At 46.1% G+C, this 17,332-nt stretch overlaps 2 protein-coding genes across 2 annotated transcripts in view; one reads left to right on the forward strand and one right to left on the reverse strand.

The window, feature by feature from the left end:
• ATG9B (autophagy related 9B) overlaps positions 1-17,332 on the forward strand; it is a 250,985-nt gene that overhangs the window by 179,613 nt on the left and 54,040 nt on the right. The window lies entirely within an intron of this gene.
• NOS3 (nitric oxide synthase 3) overlaps positions 6,632-17,332 on the reverse strand; it is a 235,114-nt gene continuing 224,413 nt past the window's right edge. The window contains 2 exon segments of the mRNA XM_030195595.1: positions 6,632-7,439; positions 11,519-11,713. Coding sequence (XP_030051455.1) covers positions 7,329-7,439; positions 11,519-11,713 — 306 coding nt within the window. The 3' untranslated portion in view covers positions 6,632-7,328.

Consider the following 17,332-nt stretch of genomic DNA (forward strand, 5'->3'; position numbering starts at 1 on the left):
TGGCAGTTCTTATGTTCCAGTCAGCCGTGCAAGTGGGCCAGTGTCATCTGATGGCACCAAGACGCATCAGCTCTCCCAGAGCTGAGAAAGACCAAGAAAGTTTTCTTGAAGCATACACATGTATTCCCGTGTTACTACTGAAGTCCAATTATGTGTGTATCGGATTGTTCTGTGAGGAGTGTTGTTGGGGTGGTCATGATTGTAGATTTGTTATTAAAATCTCAAGGGGGCCTAGGTAATAAAAGTTAATTAAAGTGTGTGTGGGGAGAGTGCGAAGCCGAAGGCTTGCCTAGGGCCCCTAATACCCTTGCATTTGATATATGCATATCTGTCTTTTTCTTATTCACCCTAATTCGTAAAGATTGTTTCAATGTAGTAAAGGTGTGTTCTTAGTGAATATGGCCCTTTAAAAATAACAGGGCCTGTGGTAAACAGCACACTTTTTCCACATTAAAACAGTAACGTATCTTTGTGAAGAGATTTAACCATTTTCACTTATAGCTGGCGATGTGAGGAAGCTGCCAGTGCACATTATTTAATTTGAAAATCCACTGGAAGGCTGCTTCCTTGCGAGGGTCCCATGTGTGCCTCTACTGTCCCTCTCCCCCCCCCCCTGTTTTAAAACTTGGAAGAGAGAGAGAACAGTGGCATAACTATGGGTAGGCCTGGGTGGACACAGGCCCACCCATTCTTGGCTCAGGCTCACCCAGTGGCAGCACTTCACATCAACATCTCTTCTCCTCTGTGGCATCCCGGCATCTGCCCACCTGCTGCTGAACCCCAACCCTTCCCGGTGACCCTTACAGGCATCCCCCGTTGCCTGTAGTGATTCATTATTTCTGCCTGTGCCAGGTCCCACCAGACAGGAAATGATGTCAGCGAGGGTGGGACTCAGCCGATGGAAGCCTGTGGGGCTGGTGCAGGCAGTAATAATGAATCTCTCCACTGGGACACTGGGGAGGAAGGAGTTCAGTGACGGGTGGGCAGGTGCTGGGATGCCATGGAGGAGAGATGTTGATGTGAAGTTGGTGAAAACAAATTCTATAATTTGTTTTTTTTTTTTACATCTGGGGTGGGGATGTGGCATGGAAGGGCCCATCTAAGTTAACTCTGGGCCCATCTAAATTACTGGGTCTGGCTACACCACTGAGATGGGGTTTTCTGTGCTGCCGTAGCTCATTGCTTCGCCATATAGATCCTCTCCATGTGCACACTACCTGTTCAATAGAGGTTAATGTTATACAGCGTTTGTATTAATGTAGGTATGTCTTCCCCTTGAAAAGGTTGAGGAACGCTGAATTTACAGCAGTGGCTCCAGAACTTTGGCGTTCTTCCATAGCTTATGTGTATGTTTCCCTTGTGATGGTGGTAGTACTTCTCTGGAAGATCCACTACCTGTCTGATGCTGAGAAAGAGCTGAGACAAGTTCTGAAAGAACTTCACAGAATAGTAATAGGGTGTGCAATTCTGATCACTAATTAGGACAGAAGGAAGCTGTTCCTGTGCAACCAATCAGAGCAGGAGCAGTGGCCTAATATACCTCAAATGCAGTGAGCTGTGAGGAAGGGAGGAGGCACCGCTGGTTACCTTCCATGCACACTGAGTAATATACAAACCTCTAGAACAGGAGTGTCCAACCTTGGCCCTTGCCAGGCTGGGTTTTCAGGATTTCCCTGCATGCAAATAGATCTCATGCATATTCATTGGGGAAAATCTGACTGGATTGAGGACAGGTTGGACAACCCTGTTCTAGAACAAGCAGAAGAATTAAATTCAAAAGAGTTATCTGTGAGACTTCAAAAGTTGTGACGATTTCAATGCAAAATGGATCTCTCCATAGGGTTTAAATCAATGTTTTCAGATAAGAAAAGATGTCTTTTTTTTTTTTTTTTGTATGTAGAAGCTGTTTCTTGAAAAACCAGGTTACAACTAAGTCATTTAAACATACAATATAGAAAAGTAACATGCATAAACCTGTACAGCTCAATATAAGTAATGAAAACTGTAGCCAGCCTCCTTGTTTTAACCAAATAAGTTTCCTCCCCCCCAATAAAGAACCCCCCCCCCTTAACCTTCCCAGTATACATATCGGCTTGTAACTGTTCCTACCCACTATTCCACAAAGCCCCCCCCCCCAAAAAAAAAACCCCTCAAAATTAAAATGAAAAACGAGTTAAGAAACTGCCCCTCCCTCAAGCAGAACAAGCATTCAAAAAGGGTTTCCACAGCAATTCCCACTTGGACAAAGTTTTCCGTTTCACAGCTGTCAGGCGTTCCATCTCACAAATGTACCACAATTTAGAAATCCAGTGTACCAAAGAAGGAACGGTATGCGCTTTCCAATGCTTTGCCAAATTAAGGTGAGCTGCATCAGAGCTTGGCAAACTAGCAATGACTGCAGGAGAGTAAGACCAATTGGTTTCCTACCCAACCAAAATATAGCTGGATGCCACTGTACCAGTCTACCCAACCATACCTGGAGATGACACTGGACTGCCCTCCAGTAAGCCTGAGCTTTGGGACATGACCACCAGATGTGACCCCATAGTCCCCTGCATGAAACATCCCCGCCAGCAAAAAATTCATTAGGAAACATATGATGTAATCTCGCTGGAGTAAGGTACCAACGGTAAAATATCTTAATTGCGTTCTTTAAGGAAACAGCCAGAGAGGATTTTAAGAGCGCTCTCTCCATAACCAACCAATCATCTGCAGATATTATAACACCCAGTTCTTTTTCCCAATTCACCCTATGGAGAGTATATATTTTAATACGCCTGGCCAGAAACCCATAAAGGCACGTGATAAGCCCCTAAGTACTCCAGGAGTCCACACAAATCTAAGTAAGAGTCCTCTCTCAAAATACACGTCCTATATGCCGGAATCTGCAAAAAGTGCTTCAACTGAGCATAAACATAACGGTTACTAGGGTGAAGCCGATAATCCTCCAAAATAGTCTCAAACAAATTACTCCTCATCATACAACTGCCCCCAGATGGCCAAACCCACCTGAGCCCATGGAATAAATGGACTAACCCCCATACCTGGTAGAAACAATGGGTTTGCAATAATTGAAGTATGTTGCAAAAGTATGTAGTAGTAAAAAATCCCAATAGTGGAAAGTGGTCAACACTGTGGGAGGTAACTGTCCAACCAGTCCCCTATGCTTCACTGGAAGCCAAATTAAATGTCTCAACCGAGGAGGACCTAGCAAATATTGTTCAAGATAAACCCATAATTTATGATCCACCGCATGAAACCACTCAATTGTACATTAGCTGAGTGTGCTGTTGAGCTTTGGTTAGAATCAATTCCTTGTCTGTATAGCTTAAAAAGCACACCACAATATCTCTAGGAGCAGATTCTCTTGGTCTGCCCAACGCTCTGCGCACTCGTTCAAACTGCAAGGTATCCACCTCAGCCTTGTTATTAAAAAGCTGCGGCCTCTATTTTCCAGATCATCCAATTTATAAAATACATCCTCATGGTGCTCGAACAGCTTAGATATCCGGGTCTGCGAAGCACTTAGAGTGCTCATCCACTCTCGCTTCCAATTGTGCCACCTGACCTCCCAAATCGCACATGTCGGCACTCAACTGATCAATTCGCTCCATGAAGTCCACTCTAGAAGCCTTGCTTTTGTCTTCTATTTCAGCAAAGTAACTCAACAGCGTTTTTTAGGCCATTGAATCGAATCCCCAGCACCTCATAGCGAGTCTTCCCCTGAAAGGGCAGAGTCGGAGTCCGATTTGGGTGGCGGGATCGAGGTCACATGGCGGCTTGTCTGCTTAGCGGGTGTCGAGAGTCTTCACTGCTTTCCCAGAGTTAGGAACAGCTTTACTCATTATTGCCGTTTTCTGTCACTAATACCCGTAACTTGCAAAGAAAGAAATGCTAGAAAATGTGCAGAGGAGAAGGGATTAGCTGAAGAGCGGGCTAGAGGAAAAGAATCAGGCTGCCATCAAGCCGAGTGACATCACTTTCTCGAAAAGTAAAGATTTCTTTGGTTCTGTGGACATGTGTGAATTGTCACTGGTTGACTATATTTGTTTTTTGAAGAATTGGGACACTTTTTTTTTTAATGAAAAGGTGCGATGATTAAAAAAAACACAGTCGATGGTGGCAGTTTATACCTGATGGCTTGCCACCTTTATTGCTGTTATGAGCACACAAAAATCATTTTTCAGGTATATTGAGTTTATTTACTAGTTTACTGAGGGGGATTTTGTTACTTTGTTTCAATTTGGCCACTTTATGAATTTAGGAAATTAAACTGAACTGATCAGCAAGGGAAATGTTTAGATTCGACGTGGCCATATCTCAGGCTGCTAATCTGCTGCTCCAGATTCAGGCCCTGCCTTTCTTCTATTGCCATCTCGATTAGCAGTGGAGGAAATGCAAGTTACAGGTTTTCCCTTAACACCTGTACCAGCTTCCATGGACCCATTGATCGTTTTTTGAGGACACTATTCAACCTAGTGCACTAATCTCTTCTGCCATCACATAGAGCATCATTGACCGAGTCTTTGGAGAGTATGGTGGTTTCCAGAGAGACCTGGCCACATCTTTCTACTTAAGTGAGTACTCAATGGATTGGACAAGAGTGGTCACCTGCTTGGACATCGGCAACTGATTCAATCAGGCAGGGGGAGTTTGTGGAACTGATGGGAAACAAAAAGATAAGAGTCTGATGCCATCAATTTATTGCCTCCTAATGTTGGCCAACAATGGCTAACTCATTTCAGTCAGAGTTACAGTGATCAGAACACCTCGACAGGAAGAAGGACAGCAAAGGCTCTGCCACCACTCTGTTGTCATTAGCTCCTCCTCAGCATTCTCAAACTTCAAAATCTCTTTTCTTCAGACTCATGCCACATCTTCATACCATTGTTCATGCTACTCTTTTTAAACTCTGCAAATCAGTTTCTGAATTCCAGCCAACTGCCCTCTCCAGAACTATGTATCTGGAATCTTCAGGTGTATCCCATACTGTGCCCATCTCCCCTTCTCAATACATTGATCGAACTTGGCACCCTGATGTATAAGGTAATTCACAGCCTCAGTTTTCCTCCCCTTCCCAATAAGTTGATCAAACTTGGCACCCTGATGTATAAGGTAATTCACAGCCTGTTTTTCTCTTCATTCTTGTTTGCCTCTTCCACTTCTAATCTCAACTTATTCTGTGAATCTCCTGCTGTCCTAAGTCATTTGCTGTTTTCTGTCTCCTTCCATTTCACCTCTTTATCCTTCTGACTAGTCAGACATTAGGTGTCATTTCAATGACTTGAGACTTGCTCCCTCCTCATGGTTTATGAATGCTGCCTCTACCAAGGCCAGGATTTGAGGACTTCTGTAGGCCAGCCCACAAGCTAACCTTTCTAAACCTCTAAACATTTCCCTCAATATGTACTTTGCCTCTTTTACCCTGAATGACATATGCGACCATCTCTGGGAAAAGGTGACTAAAGTAACAGATCCAAAATGTTGAGAAGGGCTGATTTTTCATGTCATGGGGCCATAAGCAGTCTGTAAAAATTACATGTTTGAACTTCTGTAACTTAAAAAAAATGTTTTTCACATACAAGGATGGGGTTTGGAGTGTGGTATTATAAATTGTTTGCTCTAACAGAATTCATAAAACCTTTCTTATATTTATCGCCTTCCTCCCCCCTTCCCCACCCCTGATCTCCACATCTCACTAACTCCAAGATGCTGAGTTCAGATAGTGTTTCTTAAGCTGGGATTTATAGCTCTAGCATGGTTGTCTGGCAGTTAGCCCAGGGTTTTTTTTGTTGATGCAGTGCACTACACAGGGCATGTCATGTTTTGTGCAATCTGTTGGTAGTTGTACACCAGGGCCGCCGAGAGGGGGGGACAGGGGGGACAAAATTCCCTGGGCCACCGGGGGGGGGGGGGGGCAGCACCGCCGCCGCAGTTCAGCCCGCCCTGTCGCTCCCTGGCATTGAACTTAAGCGCCTTACCTTCAAAAGCGCAGCAAGCAGCAGCAGACCACTCCTTCCTTCCATGTCCCGCCCTTGCCTGACGTAACTTCCGCGAGGGCGGGACACGGAAGGAAGGAGTGGTCTGCCGCTGCTTGCTGCGCTTTCGAAGGTGAGGCGCTTAAGGTCAGTGCAGAGGGCCCGGGGGTGGAGAGAGGGCCCAGCGACCTCGGGTGGGGGAGGCCCCGGGGGCAGCCTTGTCCCGGGCCTGGCCCAGTCTCTTGGCGGCCCTGTTGTACACTGTAGCTTCTGTTCTGACTCAAAGATATAAAAAAAACAAAACTACCGGTAATTTTTTCATTTCTGGTGACTTTAGTTACTTGTTCCAGGAGATGGACAGATATAGCTAAAATAAATTGTATGTTATTTATTGTAAAGGCACTCTGGCAAGATACAGGAGGGAACATCTAAAATGACTGTGGCCTCCCAAACTCAGATCTGTCTCTTTACAGCTGTGTATAGGGCCAGGGAGGGGCATTACACCAGCCTCAACCAATGCGCTGGTGTCATACTGTGAGGCATTAGCCTTTTGTATCTGAAACCCATAAGGCAGAGGGAAAATCAACTCCAATGACAACACACAGTATGAGATGTTTAGGAGGGATGGAGAAAGAACTTCACAGCACACAAAAGAATGATAAAAATATATTTTACAAAACAAAAATGGAAATAGCCATCTCTCTTCATGATTAAAAACAGCTTATAACAGAATCGTTTTCTCTCCCTCTTGTGTTGTCTTAAGAGAGTTTCTGTAACTGAACAGCAGTACACAGTTCAAAAACATGAGGGGTGTTCTCAGTAAGCAGGCTTCATAGTGAACAGGACCTCAGCAGTTGGGACTAAGTATCCAGGGTTTAATCATGGCCTTCAGCAGGTGGAACTCCTAACTTTATAACACAAGGGCCTTTTCAGTCAGCATTTCTTCCAAAGCTTGCTCAGTCTCCTACACCTCAGCTGGCAGCTGAAGAACTGTAGACGGAAAGCCCAGGCACTCAACAGAGAATCCACCTCCAATCTCTCCCACAGCAGGCACACAAGTGGGATTAAGATTTAATAGTCCACCACCGTCACACTTCTCCAGCTTTCCCAGGAAGGGGAAAATGAGTCAGAAAGATTCAGGGGAAAAGGGGGCAAGAAAGGATGTTGCAGAAAATGGAAGGAGAGAGATGGACAGGGAGACCAGAGGAAAAAAAGATTAGGGGACGTTCTAGAAGCAGAAAGGAAGGGTGAGGGGGGAAAGAAGGGAAAATGAAAGAGTGTGAAAGGAGGAAAAGCAGCCATTTTGCTTATGTAGGAGGGACAGCGAGGATGCTGAGGTGAAGATCTTCCTTAGATCTCTCGCTTCTCCTGTAAGGAGAAGGACTGGGAACGGATCCTAGAAGTCACCTCTTGTGTTCGGAGCGTGATGCCAAAGATATCCTCATGGTATCGGTTCTGATCCTGAAGAGAAAAAGGAGTTTAAAATCTCTCAGATAACAAGAAAGGAGGTTTTGGTATTTTAATGAGGTTCAAGCCAACAAATATCCAGGCTTCTGATTTGTAGTGCAGGATTTCTGTTTATTATTTAAATACCACCAGCACAAAAGCCCACCCTTCTTACTACGGAGCAAAGAGAATTCTGGGCAGTGAGATCCAATCACTGCCACTGTGTTTCTGTGCGGCCTTACAAATATTCAAATATATGGTAGGCACAAGATAGAGACATTTTTTTAAATAGAAAAAGATGAAGGAGAAACAGTCAGTATCCAAAGTTGATGGGTAGAAAGCTTTCAAGTGTGCACTATTAATGACACAGAAAAACTCCGAAATTTCAGGTTTTCCTGTCATTTCAAAGTAACATAGTGACGGCAGATAAAGACCTGGATGGTTCAGCAAGTCTGCCCAATAAGGTAGTTAAGAGTTGTGCCTGCCACTCAGTACAGGTTACACCCCTCTAAATCCTGCTTGAAGTGTGAAGGACACTATCAAGCTCATTTTCAAAGCACTTAGCCTCCCAAAGTTCCATAGAAACCTATGGAACTTAGCCTCCCAAAGTGCTTTGAAAATATGCCTCTTTATTGCTTTATTCCATCCTATTTAGGGATCCTCTATGTTTATCTCATGCATTTTTAAATTCTGTCACTGTTTTTGTCTCACTATCTCCACTGAGAAGATATTTCAGGCATCAGCCACCCTCACCCAAAAAAGTATTTCCTGATGTTTCTCCTATTACCATAAGTACATAAGTATTGCCATACTAGGACAAACCAAAGGTCCATCAAGCCCAGCATCCTGTTTCCAACAGTGGCCAATCCAGGTCACACATACCTGGCAAGATCCCAAAAAAGTACAAAACATTCTATGCTGCCTATCCCAGAAACAGTGGATTTTCCCCAAGTCCAATTTAATAATGGTCTATGGACCTTTCCTTTAGGAAGCCACCCAAACCTTTTTTAAACTCTGCTAAGCTAACTGCTTTTACCACATTTTCTGGCAACAAATTCCAGACTTCAATTACACATTGAGTGAAGAAAACATTTCTCCAATTTGTTTTAAATTTACTACTTTGTAGCTTCATCGCATGCCCCCTAGTATTTTTGGAAAACGTAAACAGATGCTTCACGTCTACCCGTTCCACTCCACTCATTATTTTATAGACCTCTATCATATCTCCCCCTCAGTCATCTTTCCTCCAAGCTGAAGAGCCCCAGCCGCTTTAGCCTTTCCTCATAGGGAAGTCGTCCCATCCCCTTTATCATTTTCGTCGTCTTTCTCTGCACCTTTTCTAATTCCACTATATCTTTTTTGAGATGCAGCGACCAGAATTGAACATAATATTCGAGGTGCGGTCATGGAACGATACAAAGGAATTATAACGTCCTCATTTTTGTTTTCCATTCCTTTCCTAATAATACCTAACATTCTATTTGCATTCTTAGCTGCAGCAGCACACTGAGCAGAAGGTTTCAACGTATCATCGACGACGACACCTAGATCCCTTTCTTGGTCTGTGACTCCTAACGTGGAACCTTGCATGACGTAGCTATAATTCGGGTTCCTCTTTCCCACATACATCACTTTGCACTTGCTCAAATTAAAAGTCATCTGATACTTGGCAAGATGGTGGATTAGGAGCGGACGCATTCGAGTGAGTTCCTGACTTCCTGAGGCGATTTGTTGCTGGTGAGGTAACCCTACCCCGGATAATGGGGAAAAGGAAGGGGAAACCCAGGGATGTGTCCTCCTCGATACCTGGAAAGATTCCCACTCCTCGGCAACTCACCTTGGAGCAAGTCGGTCTCCTCCCGCAGGCTGTGCAATTACTCTCTTCGGATCGACCCGCTGAGGTTTCGGTGGGTCACAGCGATGGAGCGGTCTCACTGAGCCCGCCAGAAAATACAGCGCCTCCGCGACCCGGAAGTAGTATTATTGCTGAGGCAGGTACGGTTGTTCCCGAAGAGGAGAGAAACAACTTGTCCCAAGGAGGTACCTCAACTATCTCTACCCCGATAGCAGGAAAATCGACCTGGAGGGTTATTGCTACCTCGACCCCCACGCTTTCGGGGTCTACATCCGTAGAGCGAGCGGAGATGTTAAGACCAGCTGTGGTGACCCTGGATTCCCTATGGGACGCGATTCAGGGGATGAATTCCCTACTCACTAAAGGTAACTAATTCCTTTTCTATAGAAATTACTGATTTGAAACAATCACAACAAAATATAATGGAAAAAATACAGGGTCAAGAGAATCAAATTGGAAGCTTAAAGGTGGAACTTTCTAATCTACAGTCGTTTGCGGGTGAAATCTCCAAAGAGAGAAATATTGAGAAGAAAACTTGAATTTTTTGATAACCAGGGGAGGAAAAATAACTTACGTTTTACAAACTTTCCTAAAGCACCCCTGACTTTACCTATAGATATGGTTCGTAAATACTTTCTGGAAATATTAAAAATTCCAACTGAAGCTTTTCCTTCTATTAATAAACTTCAATATCTAACTGGGATTAAGAGATCAACCCAACAAGCTGCTCAGAATCCGCTTGGAAACCTGACTGACTTTTTGGAGAATTCATTAGACACTGTGACAGAGAGAACAACCCTTTTGGTTTCATTTGCGATGGAACTTGATAGAAATAATGTTTTCAAACTGTATTTTAAACATTTAAATGAAAAATTTCTTGGGGAACAAGTTCGTATTTATCCGGATTTAAATAAAGAGACTCAATTGCGGAGACGAGAATTTATGAGGCTTAGGCCTAGAGTAGTGGCTTTAGGTGCTTTATTTGTGTTAAAATTTCCATGTCGCTGCATTGTATCTCTTGATTCAGTAACTTACATGTTTCTTGATCCCCTCAAAATGAAACTTTTCATTAGTTCTAGAGAGAATAGTAGAACTCAAACCTGAATGTTCAATAGGCTTATCGCTGATATCCGGCTGTGAGAATATTGCGTGCTACCGCTCTTAGGACATTATTTGTTATATATATTCCTTTAAAAAAAATTTTCCTTGTATCTTGCCTCGACTTTATATTGTGGTCTAAAAGAATGTGATTTATTTCCTCAAATTGTGAATTTACTTTATGATATTTGCTTTTTCTGACATTTTAGTTGTAATGACTGAATGTAAAATAAAAGTTAATAAAAAAAAATTAAAAGTCATCTGCCATTTAGACTCCCAGTCTCGTAAGGTCCTCTTGTAATTTTTCACAATCGTCCCGCGATTTAACTACTTTGAATAACTTTGTGTCATCAGCAAATTTAATTACCTCACTAGTTACTCCCATCTCTAGGTCATTTATAAATATGTTAAAAAGCAGCGGTCCCAGCACAGACCCTGCAACCTCATGTCCTCTAGTTTACCACTTTCCTGGCTTTGAAAAAGATTTGTTTGTATATTAATACCTCTCAGCTATTTAAAGGTCTGTATCATATCAACCCTATTCCTCCTTTCCTCTAGCGTACACAAATTCAAATGGCACAAAACAATATGGAAAATGTCACTGACATTTCTCATGTTGTTTCAAACAAATGCACCTCCCTAGTTCTAAGCCTGCATCTCTAAGCACTAGGCTACTCCTCCACTCCACTAGAATGTCCACCAGAGGGCACTGTGAACTCAGACATGCAGAACACTGCACCTGCTGCTAGGGTTGCAAGACCCAGGACTTAGAACAGAGAATCCTGACTGCAGGGCTTGGAGAAGAGCAGAGGCAGAGAGGAGAAGAACAGAGTCCCAAAGAGTAAAAAAACAAACAAACAGAGACACAGAGATAGACTGTAGATATGTCTCTCTATGTTGCGTGCGTCTGGTAGCGCTATACAAATGTTAATAATAATAATAATAATAATATCAGGGCAAGACTGCAGGGGCTAGAGACGAACAAATGCAGAGAGAGGGGCTATTGAGGTGTCAGGGAGAGACCACAGAGGATAACATAGAAAGAGAGAGAGAGCGAGAGAGAAGGCATTGTGGAAGAGACAGGAAAAAACCACGGGGGAAGCAGAAGCACTAAGCATAAGGGAGGCTGTTGCTGACTCACCCGAAGCTGTCCAATGTAATCTCCAGCCTCCGTGACGCTCATGTCTCCCTCTGCCATCAGGATGAGCTGGACCGTCTGCAGCACGTCTGTCGCCATGGTGACATCACCACAGGTGTACATGTGTCCCTCGCTCTGGCATAGCAGCTTATACACCTGCGATGCCAGGGTGGTCTTCAAGATATCCTGCACGTAGGTCTGCAGATGAAAAGAGAGAGAGAGCTGGGACAGGGCTGCCATGGGAGTTTGGTGTGTGTATGAGAGAGAATCACGTTACAAGGAACTGTGGGTAGCACAGAACCGAATAGGGCTAAGGGAGCGCTAATTCCCTTCAGGTTGATATTCAACTACAATCAGCTTTCACCCTATAAACCTGACCATTTAAAAATATCTCCCTTTGACTGGGTAACTCTGCATGAAAACTGTACATAAAAGAAGCAGGGCTGGGGGTGTGGTGAGGGCAGCCTAACATTTATCTGGATAGCGTCATATTGATCATTTTATAGTTTAAATCTGTACAGACAAGTTGGTTCACACAAACAGCAAGCCCAATATTCAAAAGGGGTTAACCGGGCAGGAGAGGCTCCTGGTTAAACCAGGATGAACCGCCTGGGAAGGGATTTTCAGTGGCACTTAATTAGGCAGCACTGCTGATTATCTCCTCAGACTGCTGCAGCAGTGATGTTCAGTCCACTAACTGGGTAAGTAAAGCAGACTGTTCTAACTTTACCCACGGCACCAAGCTCCCTGGCACTGGTCTGAATATCAACCAGTGCCTGGGTAATTTCCAGGTAGCTGCACTGACCCAGGTATTAAATGCCAGTACCTAGACACAGCCTGTTACTGAACATCCAGGCTGAATTCAGCCCACCTACTGTCACTACTACTAATAACTTCTATAGATGTACACAGGGCTCACAATCTAAGTTTTTGTATGTGGGGCAATGGAGGGTTAAGTAACTTGCCAAAGGTCACAAGGAACTGAATTGGGAATTGAACCCAGGTCACAAGGATCAAGGTCTGCTGCACTAACCATTAGGCTACTCCTCCACTCAAATAGAGTAACAGTGGGATTTGAAACTGTGTTCCTTAGGGGTCCTTTACGAAGCCGCGGTAAAAGGTGGCCTGCGGTAGTGCGAGCTTGTCTTTTGGGCATGTGCTGGACCATTTTTTACCATGTCTAGGAAAAAGGATCTTTTTTTAAGGGGCCAGAAAATGGATGTGCGCTAAAATTGAAACCAGCGCACATCCATTTTCAGCCTGAGACCTGACCTAGCGGTGACTGGTCAGCACTTACCAACTGCCGATTAATGCCGCACATGATAGAAAATAAATAATTTATCCGGGCATTATGGGCATGCGCCAAATCCGAAATTACCATCAAGGGGCGTTTTGGAGGGTGCAGCACGTGCGTAGAGCCTACCGCGCCTTTATAAAAGGGCCCTTTAGTCTACAGTCCACTGTACTAACCACTAGGCTATTCCTTTGACCTAAAATTGCCGACCCCTACAGACTATTGACTCTAGCATTCCTCATTTCTTTTGGATACCTTGATCTGGATATACCATGGCACACTTAACTGGATAGATTATGCCAGCAGCATACCAAGGGCGGGGCAGTGGGGGTGGTCTGTCCCGGGTGCACGCTGCAGGGGGAGTGCAGGGAGCAGTCGTGTGCTTGTTGGCTCCGCCGGTTCCCTGCTCCCTCTGATGTTACTTCCTGTTCCGGGGCAGAGGGAGCAAGGAACCGGCGAAGCCGACAGCCATGCAGCTGCTACCAGCACCCCAGAAGGTAAGAGCAATGTTTGGAGGCGATGCGCCGGGGAGGGGAGAAAACACTGCACCCGGGGGGGGGGGGGGGGGGCTCACTGTATCTGGGGGGGGGGGGTGCATAGCAGCGATCCACCCCGGGTGGCAGCCAACCAAGGAACACCACTGGATTATGCTGAAGATCCAGATAAACTATCCAGTAATCTTATTCACTTTACAAGTTTTTCAATATGGGGTTCATCAGGCTTCAGGTCCTCTCTCAGTGTCATGAGAACCGTGCCCAGGGGATTCAGGGTGAACCCATGTCCAGGTGCTACAGGAGATGTTTGTGAGATCATTGGTAATGTTACATCTTGTGCCTCAGGAGTGGTCTCTGCCACAGGGGCTTACAAAGATCTCTACCCTGATCCAAGAGCAGAAAGAGCATTTCACACCTGCAAGCCATAGAAAAGGGAATGAAAAGCTTGGTTCCCAGGTGTGTCAGAGCCGGACTGCTGTCTGCTCCCACAGCTTTCATGTCAGCCAAGGGATAGGGCCCTGTCGGACTCTCAGCATGAAATTAACCTCTTTAAATTCTGGAATGAAAGTTCAGAGTGTAATTTTAAAGCTCTTCTTTCTTCCACTAAGGCCTTCCCATCAGCAAATAGTGAGCATGGCTTATGACCCTGCCTTGGATTCCTGCACTTGAGCAGCAGTTTCACCCCTATCCATGTCTCTCTTTTTGCACGACTGCTCTGCTTTTTGTGTATTAAAGTAACTCAATTCGCCATGTTTATTTTACGTGGTACCTTAGGCCTCCTCATGTGGTTTCTCCTCCCCTTTTCTCTTCATTATAATTTTCTTTTAACGTGTTCTCTGATTAGATATTTTCCACCCGATATTCAGCCCACGGCAGTAGGCTCCTGGCATTATGTATCTGGGTATCCGCTGTCACCTGAAAGTTAATCAGGCACTGGACCATATTCAGATTGGTGCCCGGTTAATTTCACCACATAAGTTAGGGCAGTCTTTTTGCAGTCTTGATTTTATTCAGTTACCTAGCCAATTAACGGACTGAAAGGTGAAATTAGATCTTACCTGCTAATTTTCTTTCCTCTAGACCCTCCAGACCGGTCAAGACGCGTGGGTTATGTACTCCTACCAGCAGAGGGAGACTGAGAAAACACTGAGCTTTGAACACTGACTATATAACCTGTGCAGTACATACAGTAGCCAGTATAACACTCACAAAGCAGAGTAACAAAAAACACAACTTGAACTTTAACCAGCAACCCTGTACATGGCTTCCGCCAACTGCAAGAACAATCACTGTTTCTTTTATTTGCATTGTAGAGACTGTCAATTCGTGCTTCCACAGGTGGACTGTCTGCAACGCCACACCTGCACCAGACCCACACCAACCAAAAACTGGTAACAAGAGTCTGAAATTATGACAATCATCAGCTGCCAAGAGATGCTCACCGAAAAACTACCTCCTGGCCTACAGTATACCTGGGCGGGTCCTTGACCGGTCTGGAGGGTCTAGAGGAAAGAAAATTAGCAGGTAAGATCTAATTTCACCTTCCTCAGCGACCCTCCAGACCGGTCAAGACACGTGGGACGTACCAAAGCAGTAAATACCTTATAGGCGGGATCTACGAAGGCCAGAGGTCAACACTGCTGCTCCAAAACTCGCCTCTTCCTTCGCATGCACATCAATCCTATAATGCTTCACAAACGAATGCAACGAAGACCAAACCGCCGCCCGACAAATATCTGAAGGAGGAATCATACTATTCTCCGCCCAAGAGGCCGCAACTGCTCTGGTAGAATGAGCAGAAAACCCCTTAGGAACCTCACGGCCCTTCACCAAATAGGCCGACGCAATCGCCTCCTTCAACCATCTTGCTATAGTCGCCTTGGATGCCGCTGCGCCCTTTTTAGGGCCACCATGAAGCACGAACAAACGATCCGACACTCTGAATTCCTGAGTTCTAGACAGATAACACCGCAAGATGCGACGAACATCTAACTTCGCCAGCCGACGCTGTTCCGAATCTCCCGCCAAGTTACCTAAAACAGGCAACGAAATGACCTGATTAACATGAAACTCTGACACCACCTTTGGCAAAAAGGAAGGCACCGGCCTCAAAGACACCTTTTCCTTGGAAAAAGACAGAAAGGGCTCTCTACACGACAAGGCCTGCAATTCCGAGACTCTCCGAGCTGAGGTAATAGCTACCAGAAAAACCGCCTTCAAGGAAAGATCTTTGCAGGAAGCCGCAACCAAAGGTTCAAATGGAGGCCTGACTAAGGCATCTAAAACGAGATTCAGATCCCACGGGGGAACCAACCGCCAACGAGGCGGCCACAACAACTTCACACCCTTCAAAAAACGAACAACCTCCGGAATAGAAGCAATGGACTTCCCCTGAACCTTCCCCCGAAAACACGACAACGCTGCCACCTGAACCTTCAAGGTAGCCAAGGCCAGACCCCTGTCCAAACCATCCTGCAAAAATTCCAACACCTCTGCCACCGAGGAACGAAAAGGCATCACCGTCCGCTCTGCACACCAGTGCTCAAACAATCTCCAAACGCGAACATACGCCAAAGAGGTGGAGGTTCTGCGGGACTTCAACATTGTATCAATGACTCTGGCAGAAAACCCTTTCTTCCTCAACCTGTGCCTCTCAAGAGCCAAGCCATAAGCGAGAACCGAGCCGGGTCTGGCATAACTATCGGGCCTTGACACAAGAGTACCGTTTCCGACAACTGAAGGGGCTTCGCGATCGCCAACCGCACCAGATCTCCGTACCACGGTCGACGCGGCCAGTTTGGAGCAATCAAAATTACCCGGCCTGAGTGCCGCTCGATGCGCTGAATTACTCGACCTACCAACGGCCACGGAGGAAACACATACAGCAATCCCTGCGGCCAGGGTAACAGCAGAGCGTCGAGACCCTCCGCACGCGGATCTCTCCAACGACTGAAAAACCTTGGGACTTGGGCATTGAGCGCCGTGGCCATCAGATCCATAACCGGCATACCCCAGACCGACACAATCCGGACGAACACCGCCTGATGCAGAGACCACTCTCCGGGATCCAGAGTATGCCGGCTCAAAAAATCTGCATCCACATTGTCCTCCCCGGCCACATGAGCCGCCGAGAGCGCCTGAAGATGACCTTCCGCCCAGTGGCATAACAGTGCCGTCTCCTCCGCGACCGCCTGACTCTTTGTGCCCCCTTGCCGATTGACATAGGCCACGGCTGTGGCGTTGTCGCAGAGCACTCTGACTGCCTTGTGGAGAAGCATTGACTGAAAACTCTGAAGAGCCAACCGAATGGCCCGAGTCTCCAACCGGTTGATGGACCACCTTGCTTCCGCCTGGGACCACCGCCCCTGCGCTACCTGACCGAGACAATGCGCTCCCCATCCTAGCAGGCTTGCGTCTGTGACAAGGACCACCCACTGAGGGGACTCCAACGGCATTCCCTTCTCCAGATTGCAAGTTCTGAGCCACCAACGGAGGCTGCGGCGGACAACCGGCGACATCGGCAGCCGTACCTCCAACTCCTGTGACAGGGGAGCCCACCGACTGAGGAGAGAGGACTGAAGCTGACGCATGTGCGCTCGGGCCCAAGGAACTACCTCTATGGTCGCCGCCATCATCCCCAGAACTTGCAGGTAAGCTCGGGCCGTCGATGACGGCAGTGCAAGAAACCGCCGAATCAGGTCCTGCAACTTGCAGATTCTCGGGGGAGGCAAAAACACTCGACCCGACCTCGTATCGAAGAGAACCCCCAGATACTCCAGGGCCTGCGACGGTATCAACTGACTCTTGCTGAAATTCACCACCCAGCCCAGTGACTGGAGAAACTGTACCACACGCGACGTCGCCCCCTCGCTCTCCGCCCGGGACTTGGCCCGAATCAACCAATCGTCTAGATACGGGTGCACTAAGATACCCTGCCGGCGCAAAGCTGCCGCCACCACCACCACCATGACCTTGGAAAAGGTGCGGGAAGCTGTTGCCAGACCGAAGGACAGGGCACAAAACTGAAAT

Source organism: Microcaecilia unicolor, chromosome 1 (assembly GCF_901765095.1).
Source record: "Microcaecilia unicolor chromosome 1, aMicUni1.1, whole genome shotgun sequence".
NCBI classification, from domain to species: domain Eukaryota; kingdom Metazoa; phylum Chordata; class Amphibia; order Gymnophiona; family Siphonopidae; genus Microcaecilia; species Microcaecilia unicolor.